This window comes from Streptopelia decaocto, assembly GCF_964273445.1.
Source record: "Streptopelia decaocto genome assembly, chromosome: 2".
In the NCBI taxonomy this organism is placed as follows: domain Eukaryota; kingdom Metazoa; phylum Chordata; class Aves; order Columbiformes; family Columbidae; genus Streptopelia; species Streptopelia decaocto.
The window spans coordinates 126,653,508-126,673,409 of NC_138655.1; the positions used below are offsets into that span (position 1 = coordinate 126,653,508).

The 19,902-nt window shown below is 36.4% G+C and overlaps 1 protein-coding gene across 1 annotated transcript in view; it reads left to right on the top strand.

The window, feature by feature from the left end:
• HACL1 (2-hydroxyacyl-CoA lyase 1) overlaps window positions 1-18,465 on the top strand; it is a 24,220-nt gene extending 5,755 nt beyond the window's left edge. The window contains exons 3-17 of the mRNA XM_082045055.1: window positions 709-749; window positions 2,050-2,130; window positions 5,204-5,276; window positions 5,793-5,870; window positions 6,852-6,946; window positions 7,422-7,534; window positions 9,168-9,303; window positions 10,430-10,535; window positions 11,906-11,989; window positions 12,178-12,279; window positions 13,218-13,372; window positions 14,787-14,945; window positions 15,232-15,339; window positions 15,937-16,123; window positions 16,548-18,465. Coding sequence (XP_081901181.1) covers window positions 709-749; window positions 2,050-2,130; window positions 5,204-5,276; window positions 5,793-5,870; window positions 6,852-6,946; window positions 7,422-7,534; window positions 9,168-9,303; window positions 10,430-10,535; window positions 11,906-11,989; window positions 12,178-12,279; window positions 13,218-13,372; window positions 14,787-14,945; window positions 15,232-15,339; window positions 15,937-16,123; window positions 16,548-16,580 — 1,551 coding nt within the window. The 3' untranslated portion in view covers window positions 16,581-18,465. The remainder of the gene's footprint in view (window positions 1-708; window positions 750-2,049; window positions 2,131-5,203; window positions 5,277-5,792; window positions 5,871-6,851; window positions 6,947-7,421; window positions 7,535-9,167; window positions 9,304-10,429; window positions 10,536-11,905; window positions 11,990-12,177; window positions 12,280-13,217; window positions 13,373-14,786; window positions 14,946-15,231; window positions 15,340-15,936; window positions 16,124-16,547) is intronic.
• Window positions 18,466-19,902: the final 1,437 nt, after the last annotated feature.

Sequence of the window (19,902 nt, forward strand, 5' to 3'; positions counted from 1 at the left end):
TCACATATAGTATTTTTACCAGGTGAACTTTGTATGTAAATGTTGACTGTTAACACAGGAAGAGCATGAAAACATCGCCTGTAATAATGCTGTTAATAAGGTATGTTAACACGTATTGTAGGGCGTTATGTTAACACGTATTTCACTTTTGTGAAAAATATTCAAAGTGCAATTTTTCTTTACAATGCCGAAGTAGCTAAAGCTAAGAAAATCAGAAAAGGAGTTAAAAGTACTTCAGCAGCTCAGCTTGTAAAAGACAATCCCTAATCTTCTAACTAATCTTTCCAGTGGGTGGTTTCAGCCTTTTGCTTAATTTCTGAAATACGATGAGTCATTTTAATGGTTTCTGTTTGTTGCCTCGCTCTTGCAAATCCCTCTTGCATGTTAGTCCAGAAGGCAGTAGAAGGCAGATGTTCATTATGTTGTTCTATTAATTTTGCTTCCCTAGTTTCAGGATCTTTCTTTTATGTAGTTGTTTCTCCTTTTAAAATTATAAATATTCCTATTATTGTGGAAAAACAGGAGCCTGAAATGTGAAGATGAGTCTTGAGGTTTTTCATATAAACCTTCCTGAACACACCTTATAATGGGGAATGAAGGGCAACTTCTACTTGTTATTTTCAGTATTGTTGTTGAAAGTTTTGTACAAGATGTCATGAAATGTGTATATAATAACAACTGTATAATTAATTCCAATATTTTCAATAGGCCTGTTACGCTGCATCTGCTGTTGGATATTTGACTGGCAGGTACATTCCATATTTATTAATACTTAAAATAATATAATTTATGACATTTCTAACTGTATTAGAATCAACAGAAGACGGAAACATCTGGTTTGCATCTGGGTATTTTTAGTGTGTGCAGTTGTAGGTCAGTTAAAATGGAACATGAATTTTAAAATAACTGTTATCAGTATTTCTGTTGCTCATATAATATTATCCATCTTATAACTTTCTTATTTTTTCCCTTTTAATTTCTTAATAGTAGATTAACGGTATTGGTATGAGGGACAGAAATCATGCCACCATTGCTTGTTGCAACTTGGTGGACCTGCTATACCTTGATCTCATCATCTGGATGTGTTGTTCAACAAATACCTTATCAATATGGAGACTGGTCATATATCTTCTAGTCAACCCTGTGTTTCTCCTGAAATGAAATACTGGCTTTTCCGCTTTTACTGCATTTTGCTCTCAATATTACTGGGAAGTGTTCTGTGGCCTGGGGTATGCCATGCATCCTTTTTCTAAACTGAACATCTGGTGTCTCCTTGCTCACAAAAGCAGACCCAATGATGCAGGTGATCATTCCTTATTCTGTCTATAAGCCTGACACCTGTGTTATACACTTTTGTAGTTCTTCTTCCTTTGAATAATCCTCTGGAAGTAAGCTGATTTTCTCTCTGATATGTGAAGAGCTACTAAGGAATGCTCAGTAGTTAAGAATGATCGTTTTTATCTCATCACCTGGAAAAACAGGTGCCTGTGCCTGAATTAAACTGTAATAAAATGTGTGTTGAATCAGAGGCATTTCTTCCTTTGTGAGCTTTCTTCATTCCTGTCTAGTGCTAAAATGGAGTTGACAAAACTGCAAACTTAAGTGGCTTATCAAATTCCATATAAATGCTAGGTGATGGAATGAATGTAATAAAAGTAAGTAGCTGTGTTATCATGAGCCTACTTATGTTGCAGACCTCTGTGTGGGTGGCATGTTACAGCTGTTCTCTTGCTTTTGTAATTGGGTTGATACAGCTAAGTGATTTATGGTTCCTATGTTTATTTTTAGTCCTTCATACAAACCCCTTGCATTTTGATTACATTATTAAAACTTAAAACAATATCAAATAAATATTAAAATAATATTATTAAGTATTAAATATATATAAATATAATATTATTAAATATTAAAACAATATTAAATAAATATTAAAACAATATTTTGTTTTTCAGAATCTTGCTAATTTGTGTTGGTTGTTTATTCAGTGTTTCCTGTGCTCACTTCCTTTTCTCTGCCTTCTTTTTTGTATGTGTGGTTTTTATTTTCTAGACCAGGAGTATGTCTTGTAGTGTCCGGCCCAGGTTTTTTACATGCCCTTGGCGGGATGGCAAATGCAACCGTGAACTGCTGGTAATTTAATTAAATTTTTCCTTTAAAATTCTAATAATTGTTTGCTGTTATTTGTTGTAGATGTTGAGCTCTTGCAGTACTTACAATAGGACTTCTTTTCTTTCTTGTGGTTAATGAGAGGGGATTATTCATATATCAACCATAAAAATAATATAGTTCCGTATTTTGTATTGTTATGGATAAAATTCTCCTTTTTGTCCTATGCCGTTATACATATATTGGAAAATCTATCACCATACCTGAGTCTATGGATAAATTTGAAAATGAAGTCAATATTCAGCCTGTAATGCTTTATTGATCATGGAGAGGCCTAGAGGTTTTTTCTAAATTTAAATGCACATTGCCTTTGAATTCCTGTATTTCATATGTGAACAAATTGACGGCTGCATTGTTAAAATCCATATTTGCTCCCCACGCAAACATTTAGAGCAGTAATTAAGTATTGAATTAAATGATGGTACAGAGTGATAGCATTTACTCCCACAGGCTTTCACTGAGACATGGCAAGTTTAGCAGGTCTGCCACTGAAAGCTGTTCGAAAAGCAGTATGAGGTATTTGGGGTAGAAGTTCTGGTAATACCAAGCACATGTGATCCGGAGCATTAGAGTAGCAGCTGCTGATGGACAAGGGAAGCTCGATAATGGGAATGCCAACAAATCAAGTCTCTCACACTTTGAAAAAAGACCTCCAGCATTCAAATTATTTTTTAAGAAATGAGTTATTGACTGATCTTTTGCTGTCCCTATGTGACCTTAGATTTAAAAAGAAGATATTAAAACCTTGCTTTTGAAAAGCCATGGATTTGATTATAAGAAAGAAGCATTCATGGCACTTGCTTGTGCATTTGCAGGAGACACTGGTGTTTTCTCAAAAACAGATTTTAATCTGAGTTAAGCTCTATTTGCTGTACTTGATCTTGCATAAACCTGTGCTCCTGGCAGAAGGTGAATGGAGTGACTTATCTACTTTGGCAGATTTGACAATATAGTAAGAAGATTGGTGTTCACTGACCAAACTACAGTATGTGCCAAAAGCAGAGAAGTAAGCATTCACAAACTTTAAATTTAGCTTAATGAAACTTGGCTCGCTTCTCACAGAAATAAGCTCATAGTTGAACTGACCCTGCTGGTTCTGAGTTTAACAACTAACACTCAGTCCGAGTTATTTAAAGTTCAGTCTGAGTTCTCTTCCTTGATCCTGGAGACCCATTCTTCTGATTCCCCTCTGTTTCAGTCTCTTTCACATGAAAGAAACCTCTTCTGTATCAACTGGAAAAAAAAAGTCAAGCAGTTTGATAGCACAAGTTGCTACCAAATGTGCTTTTAGATTTTATTGCCTCGGAATAGGTTGGCTGAGTAAAAGAACCTTTGGTTCACTCTGGAAGCTGGCCACAGTGAGCTGTTGGATGTGTAGATCTAGCCAACTAGGCAGCTAGTGAGGCCTTGGAAAACTGCATTTCTGAGGCTAAAACCTCTTGATATTTCATGTTAAAATTTCCTATAATGCTGCCACCTTCTGGCTAATTCTGAGCAAAACTTTTGTATTTCACTTTGACTTTGAGAACAGCTTCAAAGAGGAGTGTGTTAGTTAGTTAGTAAGATTTCACTATATAGTAGCATGGTGAGATACTATGGTCTTTACCTGACATTGCAGTTGAAATTTTTTTTCAGTTAGCTTAAGTTCTTCTCCTACAAGTCCAAAAGGCTAACTCTTTTTAGTAGTTTCATTATAGTAAATATTCTTCCTGCCTCGCTGCTTTTGTTTATTTGTTTTACTTAGTTTATAAGCACTGCTCTTCAAAATGTGTACAGTATTGTGGCAGTAGTATGATGATTTCACTGGGGGAAAAACTTCTGTCTGCTTACAATTATGTAAACTTTAAAAGCAGAAGCAAATATTTTCAAGATATAGCTGTTGGAGTTGGCTTTCATAAGAGTAGTGCCTTCTCCTAATTATATTTCAGTATTGGGAAGTAGTTATTTTGTTTATTAAATAAATTTGGAAAATATAAATGAGACGGACGTAAGGTTTGTCACTATGAAATAGACTGGTTATATATGGATAGTCATAATCATTTTGCTGAGGAGAGAGAATCAGCAAAATATAATATCTAGAACGTATACCAAATGCATTTTTTCATAAGGATTTTTCATAGAGGTGAGATTCAGCCTCACGTTCTCATCTCACCATGTCAGGGGATTAGAACTGACATTTTTTTATTTATGGCAGAGGTTATGAGCTCGGATCCAGATACACATATCCCAAATATGGGTGATTAAATTTAGGATTATTCATTGAGCACACTGTAAATGTTTCAGCTTAATACATTGTATAGATAAATGCAGTCAAAAGAAAGGTTGTATCTGAAGAGAAATTGTTTAGGAGAAAAAGCCTGCAAAGCTAATCACCTAATATTTCAATTTAGTGTGATAAATGAGCAGATTAATAAGACAGCATTATTTTATTGACTCAACATTTAGCATGTTAAGGAGTTTGATGTACAAACTGAGTAAAAGACCAGTTTTCATTCACTGTAGGAAAATAATGTATTTTGTGGAAATGATAACAAAAGTGGCCTCTTGTGGAATGTATAACCCATATTGCAAACTAATGCTGCCTTTCTCCAGTAGCCATGAACTAGTATAAGAACAGGACTGCTTGTAGGCATGTTCATTTTTGTCTCTTTGGTCTTTGGGGTTTTTTGTAGAAACTGAATGCAGGGAGAAGTGCTATTGGATAGTGACCTAACTTCTGCATTCCAAATTGTATACAAAGAAAATGTAACCTTTTTACACTAGATGCAGATCACTTAACTGGCAAGACTGTCCTAAAACCAGTGAACAAAAAGCTGTTAGGAATTCTTCTGGCTGACATGCTGAGATTTAGAATCCATTCCTGTGTTGAGCTGATCACTTTCTATTCCTATTGAGATCTGTGGATGCCAAGGGTGCACAACATCATGAGACTAGTAGGATTTGACTGTAGGGAGAGTTTACAGATGTGATTGCACTTATTAAAAAATACATGTATGCTTAAGACTGTGTTTTGTTTCTTTTTAATACATTTTTCTAGGCCTTTGATTGTTATTGGAGGCTCTTCCGACAGAAATCAGGAAACCATGGGAGCTTTCCAAGAATTCCCACAGGTACACAGACATACAACTTTCTACAGAAAGGTTTCAGTTAAATAATTGACGTTGTTTCTTCATTAGAGTGGGAATAACAATCCCAAACACTAACATTTCCTAACAGACCTTATAATGCTGTTGATTTGCTCCATCTACTGGTTTAAAATTGACATTGTGTAAATACAGCAAATTTCCTGGAATGTCTTTGTAGTCATGTTAGAATTCATGCTCTGTTTTAGGTTCTCAGATGGTATAAATTGCCTCTGTCTGTCTGTTCTGAGATGGAAAAAGGCAAAGTAAATTTTCCTAGGAAAGAAACACTGCTTTCTGAGAAAAAAACAAACTTAAGCACTCAGAGAAATTAGTATAGCTTTGACATTTTCCACCAGATGAGGAACTACATTTTAATGTGTGGAAGTTTTCAGCTCGTTGCTTTCCATTTGACATTTCTTCCAGTTTATTCATGTTGAAATGAGATGGAAATGAGCAAACCACTTTGATAAATCAATATAATGGTTGTATGCATTTATTCAGGTTGAAGCTGGTAGGCTGTACAACAAACTGTCTGTCCGCCCAAGCAGCCTAGAAGTTATTCCTGCTGTTATTGAAAAGGTATGAAAAAATACCAAATTAGCAAGAGAACATCAGATAACTGTCTCCTCCTGTATAAGTTTTGAGGTTTGTTTTTTGTTGGTTTGTTTTGGTTCGGTTTGGGTTTTTTTGGAGTTGTTACTATAAGTAGTTTGATCCTGCAGATGTTAGGTGATGGTTGATTGAGTGAATTAACAACCAGGGAGATTTTTCCTAGGAACTATGCTATGAAACTGGTTAGAAATAGATTCTGGTCCAATCTGATGCTTACCAATCCCTGCAGTGTTTTGTATTGGATTCAGCTAGACCTGGAAAATTTTAAATGAAAGAAATGTTTTTAGGGAGAGATGTAATAACTAGAAATGTAATCTTACAAACTTCAGCTCTTTTACAAGAGATGGTTGTGTTTGGTTTTGGTGGTTGTTTTGGTGGGTTTTTTTGAGAGAGGGAGAGAAAACGCATATCAGTGCTTCAGAAAGGTTTACCAAAGTCTGTGGCTTCTGTAGCAACACTTCAGCCATGTCAGCCTAAATTCTCCCTAAAATGATGCTGTTTCCAGAAGTGCAAATTCAGCAGAACGTCTACCTTTAACAGAAGAACTGGAATCAAAACTAATAGAAAATTGAGGCATTGGTTGTCTTGGGTTTTCTCTGTTTGTGCTACTTTAAATAGAATTCAGCATGAAAGTTGAATTTAGTATTTCAAAACACAACAGCTGATAATGCCGTTGTCTCATTGTAAATTAAACAAAGAATTTACTGTCCACTACTGTGCATCCACTGAAAGCCTTTGGATGGCATATAGGGGAAAATGTAAATACCTATCAAAACTTGAATTTATTGGTATAAATCAGTCATGGGAGCTTTCCCGTTGGCGGTGCAGCAGTATGAAACAGCATGTTCCTACTGAAGGGTTTTCTTGGGGTTTTTTACCTATGAATACATATTTTTTTTTTTAAATCCTTTCAAACAGTAGGTATAACTGTGATTGTCTGTCTTCTAGGCTGTAAGAACCAGCATATATGGTCGTCCGGGTTCCTGCTACATTGACATACCTGGAGATTTTGTGAATCATCAGGTGAATAAGAGCTCTGTCAAGTACGTAAAGATTACATTCATTGTTTTTCAGGTCACTGAATAAAATAAATTTTAGTTTTAAGATCCTTTTGTGTTTCCTTAAAACAAGAAAAAGATAAACAAGAGCAAGATATTGCTCTGTGAGGCTGAAATGATACTAAAAATCCAGCCTCTAAATGTAACATTGCATCATAATATGTTGTATAAATTAGACTTTGTAATGAAATGTGCAAAAAGGAATGAATTAATATGATAGTAATACAGTGATGTCACTTTGTAAATCTCTGGAACAACACATTACCTATAAGATTAAAGAAACGTGCAAGAAAAACTTCAAAGCCTGTTTTAAAGAGTAATATATCCTGTTCACGTAAATGCTGTGAGTAACATGATATGCAGCAATTGCGGCTTTATGCTAAACAGTAGGTTTTATCTTTCAACACCTCTTGTTTTGGGTTCTTTAAAAAAAAACTGTTTCGTTTTGCTTGACTTCCAGGTACGTGGAATGCTGCCCACCACCTCCCATTAGCATGGCTGAACGCTCTGCTGTATCAGAAGCAGCGTTTATCATTGCTCGTTCCAAGCAGCCTCTGCTAATCATTGGCAAAGGTAGCACGCTTTCATGGAGCTTTGAACTGTACAAGCTTGGGACAGATGACCAAAGTGGTTTATTTTCCACATGAGTATTAGCCTTATTTTTTAATGCTCTATTAAAACAAACAAACCAGTGAAAACCAAACAAACTTCTTAAAAAATTATGTTAAAATCTGCTCTGTCTTTAGAATATCTTCATTCTGTTGTCTGACTGTTGTCTTTTTCATCTAGGTTAAGGGAAAAGTCAAGTAGAGTCAAGTTTAAGTAGAGAAAAATCAAAGAGCTGTTGTATGAACCATAGAGCTAATACCGAGAGATCTCTTCCAAAATTCCTAACAAATTCTGTCAGAATACAGAAGTCATATTCTCTCTCTGATGCTCTGGCATATATAGCAAGAATCAGAGCAACCAAAGGTCATTTTCCTTATGAACTTACTGAAAGTGCCAGCCTACCTGTGTGGGGACAAGACAACACAGCAGGTTTGCTCTTATTGCTATTTTACAGACTTTCCATTGCACCCTGCCAGTGTATTTCATTCCTGAAATAAAGGTGTCCCTAAAGATTGAGGGTAATTATTCTCTGTGCTGGGTCGCTTATTTTTCCCTCCTTGTGGAATGCAGGTCACTGCAGTGGCATTTCTGTTGAAGATGCAGGTTAGGAACAGAATTGAAATAACCAAATTGTTATACCCAGACTGTTCTCTTGCAGACCTGGGAATGATCTGTATCTTGGAGAGAGGTTCTGTGTTTGACCAGGGAGTGAGATGATTGAGATGTGATGGATCTTATAATTGATTAGGTAATGAAGTAGTAGACAGAAAGTAGATCAGGAGAGGTTTGTTTTTTCCCTGTCTGGCTTGATACGCATGAACAAATGTGTGTTCTTTGAATGTTAAAGGTAGAAAACTCAAAAATACATAGATACGGGTTTTGTTGATGTCAACATTTGAGAAATATTGTGTTTTCTTCAAATCTACTTAAGAATGTATCTGGACTTTCTGCTATATATTGTTGCTAGCAGAATTTTTGGAAGACATTCAGAAGTTTATTCTTCAGAATTTAAGACTCATGGACATAAGTCATTGCACAGGGACCAGTCCGTTATTCCAGGTTGGCTGGGCAACCTTGGTTCAGCAGCCTTGTGCTGAAGGCACCATCACAGTAAATTTGTGCACAAACACATATCTTCACAGGGTCTTCTTTGAGCTTCAATTTTTTTATTAAAGATCTGTTTGTGCAGATTGTTATGGAGCGTGTAGTACAATGGCATGCAGGGGACGAGCAAACAATGACATGACACAAAGGTCATCTCCTTTTGCTGTGGCAGAAGTTCTGTAATACAGAACAGCCACCCAAAATTGTCATTTTAGATAAACAAAATTGCCTGTTTTTCTCTGCTGTGCTTCACAGAAATAACCGAATAGCTCAGCTGAAGCCTTAAAAAAACCCCAATCTTTTGTTGAAAATATGGGAAATTTGAACCCAAATACCTGTAGTTTGGTGGTTTATGTTTTGAGTTCTCCACAATGAAAAAGAACAGGCAGCTTTCTTTATAGTGTTCTTTCTGCCACTAATGCAATCAGGCTAATTGAAATTAATACTGCAGTGGGTTTCTGTAGTATTAAGCAGTCTCTTTCATTTCATTCAGGTGCTGCTTATTCCCATGCTGAAAACAACATCAGAAAGTTGGTGGACCTTTGTGGACTGCCTTTTTTGCCTACACCAATGGCAAAAGGAGTAGTTCCTGATAACCATCTGAACTGTGTAGCTGCAGCAAGATCAATGTAAATATAAAGCAAGGCTTCTAATCCTAACATCTGAGAAACAACTAGGAAACGTGGTTTGCAGGTGCCAGGGAAGACAAGATGCATACAACAGAAATTTTTCAACCACAGTTTGCACCTCATTTTAGAGCACCAATGGTCTTTCTTGGAAGGAGACAACAGATATAGGTGGATCACTCTTGACAGTGCTCAGAATGCTGGTCAAGGAGATGCTTTATCTGAGAGCTAGTATTCTGTAACTATGTAACCTATGGCAACTAGATGTATCAATGTTGCTCGTATGTATTTCATAACGTAAAGTGAAACTGGTAGAAGATTTATGTTAAACATTTAACTTAATGCACTAGAGAAACTACTAGCTTTTTATTTTAACCCCATAAACAGAAGCTTAAGATACACATGTTGCGGTTTTGCTATCTGCTGTCTCTGCATGGTGTTTGCAATACACTGTCCATAAATTGTAGTTTATTTTAAAATAAAAATAAGGAATCTCAAACTACACTGAAGGACTATATTTAAAGTAACTTATAAGAGCTCATTTTGGCTTTTGGCAAAATTAATGTGAATCAACTATAAGAACTAGGTGTAAATATGCTTAGAGTCAGCTTGCAGATGGAGCATTTTTATACTTGGAGATTAAAATATCTGTTGAGTATCTTGACTTTGTCACTGTTAAGCATACTGTTAAAGAAAAATGGAGAGTAAAAGAATATACCAAATACTGTCTACCCAGCTGAAAGTTAAATTACAGGGATCTGTCATCTGCAATTAAATTGAGGGATCCACCAAAATGTTAATTTTGACACACACTGTTGCCAATATCACAGTAGTAAGTCTTTTGCTTTAACCTCAGCATCATTATAGCATCTTGTTAGTCTCCTAATGTAGCAATTCCTTTCCCAAAGAGAGTGTATTAGGAAAATAATATTTAACTTTCTTTCTGAGTTCCTGAACTCAAGAATGACTAGATGTTTGGCTATGTAAAAGAATACAGGGGCTAAGCAAGCAGTTTAGAGGAAGGAAGAATTGTATGTGTTCGCTGTGGTGGTTAGGATTACTTCTAATTTGAAAACGCTACTAAATTAAATCATAATTCTTCCTTATCTGGTTCTCTTCTCTTTATTAGGGCATTGCAGCATGCTGATGTAATCATCTTGCTTGGTGCAAGGTTGAATTGGATTTTGCATTTTGGTCTTCCACCAAGGTTTCGACAAGATGTGAAGTTTATTCAGGTAAGCAGGAAAATTATCGTCAATCAAAGGAATTCCTCTATGTTCTAACATTGCATAGAGCACTTATTGTAAATTATTTCAGTAGTGTACTTCATGTGGCGAATACTGCCCTATGGACAGTGCAGTACAGTGCATATAGTTTTGGTCGTTGTTGAGAAATAGTTCTGATTGCTTTCTATTTTTTTTTTCCTGGAAGTGGTTACAGCATTGTTCCAGCTGTCAAGGACTTGGTGCTGCTGTAATAAGGCAGGCAGACACTTCTCTGTAGCTGACTAATGCAGGATTAGACTCATTCTACTTATGTGATCTTTGCAGCACTAGAATTTCCATGGTTGAAAGCAAATTATCTTGACATTTTGAAACCTCTCATACTGTTTGACTGCTCTCTTGGCTGGAGTTTTTTGAAACAGAATTACTTTCAGATCCTGAGTCAGTCATTATAAGAGCTCAGGCACTCAGAAATTTTAATAGGAAAAGAGAAGGAAAGGCTATTTAACTAATTTGGCCATCTGCCAGCTTTTAAAAAGACAAGTTGTTGAATTGTTTATGTTCTTAAAATCTCCTCCCTTAGAGTCTGTGATCGAAGAGTAGTAGTTGCCTCAGTGTACTGACTGGCCTGCCTTCAGTGATCTGGAACATAATCTCACCTTCCAAAATTTACAGTTTTTTCCAGAGGAATAACATACATTTTGAAGCTAGAATTCCTTTTGATGGATGAAATAATATATCTTTTACGTTTCCTTTTTCTAAAGAATGTAAAGGAGTATATTTTTTCACTTCACTTAAAGTAATTTTTTTGCACTGTCAAGGGTTAGTATTAAAATACCAATTCAGTCTGTGTGACCTGTAAGTCAGTATTCCACGTAACTGTAGAGGTATTGTACATCCGTGATAAAGAAAGTGGGGAAACTTCTTCAGTGGTCACGATTTACTTTTCAGTTTCTTCATAGTAGTCAAATTCTTACTGCCAAGTAAAATACACAAACTATTCTCAGAAAGAAAATTACTACTTTGTATCAACTTTAAGGGTATATCTAAGCCTAGATTTTTAGTTCTCCTATATATATCACTAAAATCACCACCTTTCTTGCCATAGTGTTCTAATATACTTCTGTACTGTCTGTAGGAGCTTGAAAGAAGTAAGCAGTCAATTTTAAGGATATATATAAATTTTAAGTGGGTATGTACCATAGGAATTTTATTTTGAATAAAGAATTTCTTGATGTCATTTCAGTGAAAGGCAGAGGAAGTTACCTGTACAGCTAAAACAAAGTATGAAGACATTGATAGATAGTGTTTCACGCTTGAACTTAAAAAAAATTCTCTTAAGTATCCCTGAGTTAATGGTCATCTTTCTTTTTGAAATATAGATTGATATTTGTGCAGAAGAGCTGGGGAATAATGTGAGGCCAGCTGCAACTTTATTAGGTGACATAAACGCTGTGACTAAGCAGGTAACATAATGTCAGGTATCAATATATTCATGCTCTGTGCCCAATCTATTCCCAAATTAAAAGTTAAACATTCTGATTATTATTGTGATTGTGCTGGGATTTTTCTTGATAACTTTATTCTTTATGCTTGCGATGGGGTTTTTTTAAGTATGTTGAAATAAATCTGCAACATTTCATTGTTGTTCCAGCTCTTAGAAGAATTCAATGAAAGACCATTTAAATATCCCTCTGATTCAGAATGGTGGAAGAGACTGAGAGAGAAAATAAAGAACAACGAGGAAAGATCAAAGGTAGGATTATATTAAAGAAAAGAGGAGGTTTCTTGCCTTAACAGGTACTGATGCATAGTCAGTTTTGTCACTGGTCTATATCCAAGTTCCATAGTTACTTCTGACAGTCATGTCTTGCAGACTTTGAAAATTTATACCATTCTGATACAGGCTTACTCTTATCAGGCTTATGAACTGTACATTAAATCTTCATACTTAATTGTAAGTTACATATTCTAGGTTTTGTATAAATTCAGACTGTGTGGAGGTCACTGAACTTTGCGATTGAATTCTTAAAGCCAATAGTAGAAGGCCACAGCCAGAGCTGCTCTATTATGGACAGTGACTTCTAAGCAGTGGGCAGGTACTCCAAGTACTCTAAGTAGAAGCTGTCTTACGTTTAGACACACTCTGTTTTCTTCTGTAATTGTGCTGTTTAGCAATGCTGGTGGAAGTATAATCTATGCTAAAAGCAAGTATCCGTTAAGGCCAAAAGACCACAGATGCTTGGTGTCTGCCTAACTTTATACAACTCATATTCTGCAAGCTCAGATACATGTTTCTGAGATTGGGATCTGAAATAAATTCATTCTAGTTGATCACTCTTTTGAACTACCTCCCAGTACACAGATGACAGCTCACTTAAAGTTATCAATAGTCAAACCTATGTGCAGATAGATTTCACATGCTCCTTAGATTCAACTGAGTTTTAATAGCTTCCTGTTAGTGATAGATCATCCAAGAGTTGCTGAGCTGAGTGAGCCTCTGATAAATACATTGTGTCACCAAGATAGGTACAGAAGGAGTGACCTTGATGTAGCACGTTGAAGACCAAATACTTCAGCCTCACCGAGCAGACTGCATTTTTATTTCCATCATCATCATTATTTACATGTCTCAATTCTGCACCTTACTATAAGTTATATGCATAGGATTTACTAATATATCTGCTTTTTAAGGAATTAGCATTACAGAAATCCCTGCCTATGAACTATTACACAGCCTTTCATCACATCAGAGAACTGATACCCAAGGACTGCATCTTAGTAAATGAGGGAGCAAACACCATGGACATTGGCCGAACTATGCTTCCAAATTATTATCCCCGTCAAAGGTGTGGTATTTTCTTTCTGTGCTGACTCAACAGGCTGGATCTATGTATAAATGTTTTCACTTAGCTGAGAAGTATAATGGTCCAGAATTTTTGTAGTCCTTTTTAAGGTTTCTAAATAAAAAAATAAAAGGTTAGTATGTTGGTTGAGGGGTTAAGGGAAGTTTTCCACTTGTATATGATGTCCTGTCAGAGATTTTAACAATTCTCTGCACCTTATCTGTGTGCTCTACAACAGAATGGTGGTAGTTTCGCACTCTTTTGTGGGAAGTGAGTGAGGAGCATCATGTTGAATTCCCTGATCTAGCTGTTTATTTCTGTGCTCAGAGTCTGTGGTAAATATTGGTTTAAAATGAAAACAATTGTTGTGATTCTTATATTGTAAAAAATTCATCCAAATGGTTTTTCTTTGAAACACAATTAAAAATGGGGAAAACTTAAAATGAAACAATTCATTTTGAAAATTGCATTATATGTTGGGCATATTTTTCATGTAAACCTGCATGCCTACAAGGTAGGCACTCGAATTTTGAAGTGTTGGTATGTCATTTTAATTGATTATGTGTAGTCTAGTTTTAATGTAAGTAGGAATTAGGTGCTGTTTCTTGAATGGGGGGGAAAAAGTGAGTTCTGTCTGGTGAGGTGAAACTTCTGATCTGACTGTGAAGCTTGTGACTTTTTGTAAAAGTAGCACTAACGTCCCAAATGAACCTAAACAATTATTTGTAAACAACAACAACGAAAAAAGTCAACCAACAAAAACCTAGTTCCCATAAAGTTGGGGGAAGGGTTTGCATTTTTTCCCCTTTATTTTAAATTAGGGCACAGTAAATGTTAATGATTGGCTTTTCTGATTGCAGTGCCCATATCAGAAAGCAAATTTGAAAAGTTAACCCTAGAATAATCTAGTTCTTTATGTACTTTTGTATCCATTATGTGCTTCTGACTAAATAATCTAACTTAATTACAGCTTTCAATTCAATTTTGAAAGTTAAACAGTAGACTAAAATTTGAACAGCAGTGTTTAACCGATGGCTTTCAGACTTCTAGTTATATTTTCAAGGAATTAAATATAGAAAGGCTTCATGTAGCCTGCCTATCTCTAAAGTAATTTAATGTTTTTGAAATATTGTTACTATGAAAGCTAAAAGCATAAAAGAATAGCTCTTTATTGTACTGCTACTGTATGAGAGTTCTTAATTTTGAGTTCCAGTATGTTTATATCACTTAAAACATTTGCAGTCTTATCAAATGTTTGAATCTAATATTCTGTACATCTGGTATCTCTTTATACCAATTGTTTATGAAACAGTATCTGAATAGTATATACCAAATTATTAAAAGTAAAGTCATCATGGATTAACTTAAAAGTTTGAGTAGAAATAAAGGGATAGTAATTCTGTATTCTCCCATTTAGGCTTGATGCAGGAACTTTTGGAACGATGGGAGTCGGACTGGGTTTTGCTATAGCAGCTGCAATGGTAGCTAAAGACCAAACACCTGAAAAGCGAGTTGTCTGCATAGAGGGGGATAGTGCTTTTGGATTTTCTGGGATGGAGGTGGAGACTATTTGCAGGTAACGTTTTTGTTCAGGAAGACCCTCTTCATATATTGCCAGGCTCAGTTTAACTAGAATGCCATGGATGCTGCTGTTCGATGGCATACTCTTAATAGCACATGAAAACAAGCAAAAAAAATATACATGGTTGTTTTTATGCTGTTGTGACATAATGTGTTGCCAGTGATGAGTAGATTGTGTTTCTGGTGGAAGCGATTTGTTTATTTATTTTCCTTTTACAGTTTCAACACCTTACAGAAAGACATAAGTATTTCAGTATTCTTCCATATGCATCTTTTTGTAGGTACAACTTGCCAATCCTGATTATCATAGTAAACAACAATGGGATCTACTCTGGTTTGGATGCAGATGCCTGGAAGGAGGTGTTAAAGTTAGGAGATGCTGCTACATGGTGAGTATCTTCAACGTATGTCCCATTAATTAAGGAAAAAGTGACCAAAATGCATGTTCTTTTAACGCTTTGTGATTGAATTTTTTTATGAAGTGAACTTAGTCCTAGGCTAAGTTCATGTAAGAAAGAACAAGTTACTGAAACCAAGTAGCCAACCCAAGTTCCAGACTGTTCTTTACACAACACTACAGCGGAGAGATGACTCTCCATTAGTTGTCTCAGGTTCCTGCAGCAGTTCAGGCCATGCAGTAGAGAGTACACAGTGGGCTAACCTCCAAAATCATCATAATCTCCAAAATTACCTGAGACTTGTGTTCTGAGTTTACACTGGACTTCTGCTTCTGGATCTAAGATCTCTGCACCAAGAGAACTAGGCTAAAGCTTTACTAAGGAGTGTCCCCAGAAGACGAAAATGAGTGTGCTATGCTATAAACATAGCTTGAGTGGTATAGGAAACATAGTTCTACCAGCCCAGCAGAATTCATCAGGCCAACACCATATCGTTTTACACTTTAAAAATCTGTGCTGAAGTAATTAAATTGGTCGGTCTGGCAATTCTTCCCTGCCATTAATCAGACGTTTTCCATTTTGTTACAGTGTGCCTCCTGTTTCTCTCCTGCCAAATTCACGCTATGAGAAAATGATGTCTAGCTTTGGAGGTAAAGGATACTTTGTTGAAACACCAGAAGAACTGCAGAATGCTCTGAAAGCAAGTGTCACTGACAAGCAGACACCTTCTCTTATAAATGTAATGATTGATCCCCATTCTGAGAGAAAGAAACAGGTATGTGTACGTTCTGCTTTCTTTTTCTGCAAGCTTCATGTGGGAAAGACTCTGCAGTCCTCAGGAAGTATCATTTAAACTGTGGAGAAGGGAGAGGTAGTTGCAAGGGAGAAATACTGTCTTTAGATTTGGGAGATAGAAGAATAGGTGCTTTTACACTGTGCCATCTGCTTTCCTTGTTTAGGGGGTTTGTTTTTATTTTTTTTTTGCATTGGCTGTTATTAATGCAAAGCATCTTTCATGACTGTTTCCAGAATTTATGATTGTTCCTTTCCATTCATGACAAAATGAGGTGAAACGTTTTTTAGCAGTCTTTATATCCTGTAGATCCCATCTGGTAGTTAAGACACATTTGTATCCTGTTCCTCTTACTGTTTGTCCATTCTGATATGGTTTTTTATTCTGGTTCTTTTTTTGCTTCCAGGAATTTCCCTGGCTGACTCGTTCTAGCCTGTAGTAGAAGATGAGGATAATGGTGGTGCAAGGCAGTGTGTTAACCCAAACTGGTTTGGTGTCTAGAAGTGGAACTGGCACAACGCTCTTTTACATAAGCATTGGAACAAAGTGCAATTTTAGAACTGCTATTAGAGGAATCTTTAAATGCTGAAATTAAGTAATTGTAAAATGAATAAGACATATATGAATGTATACCAGGCCTTCTAGCAGATTGTACAGAGACACTGATGTTGAAATTACATATACATACTTTTATTCAGTGTCATACCCATCAAGATTTGTGAGTTAGAATCTCAGATGTTCTGGATTAAGGGAGTAAGCTGAGGGTTTTATACTGACAGAAACATAGAAGTCTTTGGCAGTCTGCAATTATAATAGCTTCATTTTTAACTGACCACCAGCATGAACTTGTGAGAGGCTCTGTCCTGGAAGGACCAAAACAAAGCATCTTGTTGTGGAAAACCTGCTGATCGGCCTCATTATCCAGTGAAGCCCATTGGGTTGATAGTCACTTCATAATTTTACAGGTTGCTTTTTCAGCTTCTAGTGCAGGAGAAGTAGTGTGTTGAAACTTGAGACTTAAGGGCTGAGTTTTCTGTCTATTGCATTTGTTTTTATTAACTGGGACTTATGATGCTTGCAGGGGAAAAAAAAAAAAAGAAATTTTTGTTTGAAGCTTTGCTCGTTGCAAAGCCAGTGTCATCCCTGAAAACATGACTGGATTTATTAGTGAGAATTATGGGATTAAGAGATCATAAATCTTTCTAATCAGGAGAATTTAAAAAAAAAAAAAAAAGAAAATAAAAAGACCAAAATCAAAATGCTCACCAAAATATTCAGTTTGGCTGGCATCACAAAGCAACCACCAGCATTCATACTGTGGCTGCCTAATTGTGCAAAGGTTCTTCGTAAGATTTACTTACTGTGTAGAAGTTCAGTGCCCAGCTCACCCTGGCTGTGATGCAGAGCTAACATTTAAAGTAAGCAATTGGCCTCCCTGAGGTTCTGTCATCTGTATTTTCATCTGTTCTTACATCTGACAATCTGACTTAGAGCTCAGACTTTAAAAATGAAGTAGTTCTTTCTCTATGCTTCTGTCCTGGCCAACAGCAACTACTATTCAGTGTACCACTAACCAGGTTGCTTTATATTTACGTATGTTCTGAAATGCACTGGGAGTTTCTTTGTGACATATGTACAAGGGAAAATCCTGACACTGATGTGGGTTTTGATTGCTTTATAGTCTATTATTCCATTGACACAAAGTGTTAATGAGTGGAAGGCACTGGGATGACTCCAGGAAGAGGAGGACTGGGCTGGCCTCCAGTTAAGTTTGTTGCAAAAAAACTCAGCTTATTCTTGCACTTCAGTCCGGGCCTGGCACAGGCCGTGGTTTACTGTTAGGCAGAGGAATGTCTGTGCACACTCGTGCGGAAAAATAGTGTCTGACATGAGCAAGAATACTGCAGCCTGACTGGAGGTACCACCGTTTGTTGTGCGTGTGGGAACAGCCACGTGGCCCTACAGTCAAGCAAAGTAATATCCTTAGGAGGGCTAGGAAGTGCAAAAAGATAAAACCCATAGAATGGATACAGCTCATGAAGGCTGCTGAGACGGTAGAGTTGCTGTGTTCTCTGGGATACTCTTCAAGGAATGTGGAACAGCGTTGGATCTTGTCGCTGATTTTGTTTTGTTCTTTTTAACTCTCAAAAATTGTGTTTAATGTGTTGTGGTGATTGAACACAATCCATTATGATGGTGTAAAATATCAGTAAGAGTTCACGCTGCAACTGACCCTTTGCACTGATCATGTGGACTGGATAAGCTAATGCATAAAATTCTTGGATTATATCTGAAAATTAATAAAGAGTGATTTTCATACTCTTTCTCCTTTAATGAGGGTATTTGAATTATGTCAGCATTTTGTGTCAGCTGTTGGAAATCAGCGTACACTGGAGTTTTATAAAAGCTGTTGAATAACCACAATAAAATGCGCAATTCATTTTAATAAGTCAAGATGCTTGGACAACAGAAAGCAAAGAATTTGAAGCTGTGGGCAGGCAGTAACGTAATTGATAACGTTGGTTTGGATTTCATTGAGTTTTTAAAAAGCTCAAAAAATAATTAACACTTTAGTCTATTTTCAAGCTGTGAGAAATAATGTGATATAAATATAAAATGATATAATATTATATAATATGATACAATATAAATTCTGAGCTGGTAGTGATTAGGTTTTTTGATATGAGGGAGCGCACAGTTTCCATATAAAAACAAGGAGAATGAAATCTGTACTGCTTTGTTTATATAGTTTACCTGCTTCATACTATGTTTTACACCATGGAGTTGATTCTAAGAGATGCATATGAAACTGTATGAAAGGAAACAGTTTCAGAGAAGAGACAGAAATAAAGTATCTCTGAAATGTCCTAATTTTATTAAAAAGAGGAAAAAAATTCCAGATGTTATAAACCTGGGGCCATGCTGACCCATGTGGCTTTAACCAACTGGAAATTTTTCTTCAAGCCCAGAGCACAGAAACAAAGGTATTGAACGGACTCAAGACACTAAACTCAAGAGGAAGGAAATGCCTGGGCCTCAGCTGAGGGAAGATGCTGTGGAAGAGGTACCAAGTGTAATTTACCGAGACATACCAGGAGAAGTTAGTGTTTAAATAAGGCACAGTTCTGATTCTTCTTATCATGAACTTCAGGTGAATAAAGAATATTTGAAATTTTGCTATACCTGATATGGGTGATGTCCATCAAACATTAGTCTTGTTCCTGTGAGAACTTTTCTCATTTCATGGGATTGAGGCCAGCAGCACTTGTCCTCTTCAAAGAGGGGACACTGGCGTGCATGAAAAGGGTTGGAAATGGGACCAACAAGTGGTACACGAAAAGCATTACGGAGGTGTCCAAAACGCAGCAGGTGGTTTAATGATGGGACTGCAGGTGAAACCATCAGTGGCCACAAGGAAATGGCCAGGAAGGAATAAGAAATAAGGTTTGTTATTGTCTCAGCACCTCACAAGATAGTTTAAGGTGTTGAGTATGTGCCCCTGCAGCCTCTTGGTGTGCTCAGCTTGCCAACACATTTAGTTTGCAGTAGTTACTAAGTTTTTAATTATTCTTTTTCACTTTTATTCTGCAGTGAATTGTATGGACTGCTTGCCCTGTGAACATCTGAGTGTGTGTCATGTATGCTTGCGTTCTGTTGTTATGGCCATATAGTGTATCTCCATTTTGATGAGGGGTTAGATGTGGCTAGATTTGTTTTTAAGAACCCACGCAAAACCCCAAATACAGTTAAAATGAGCAGCA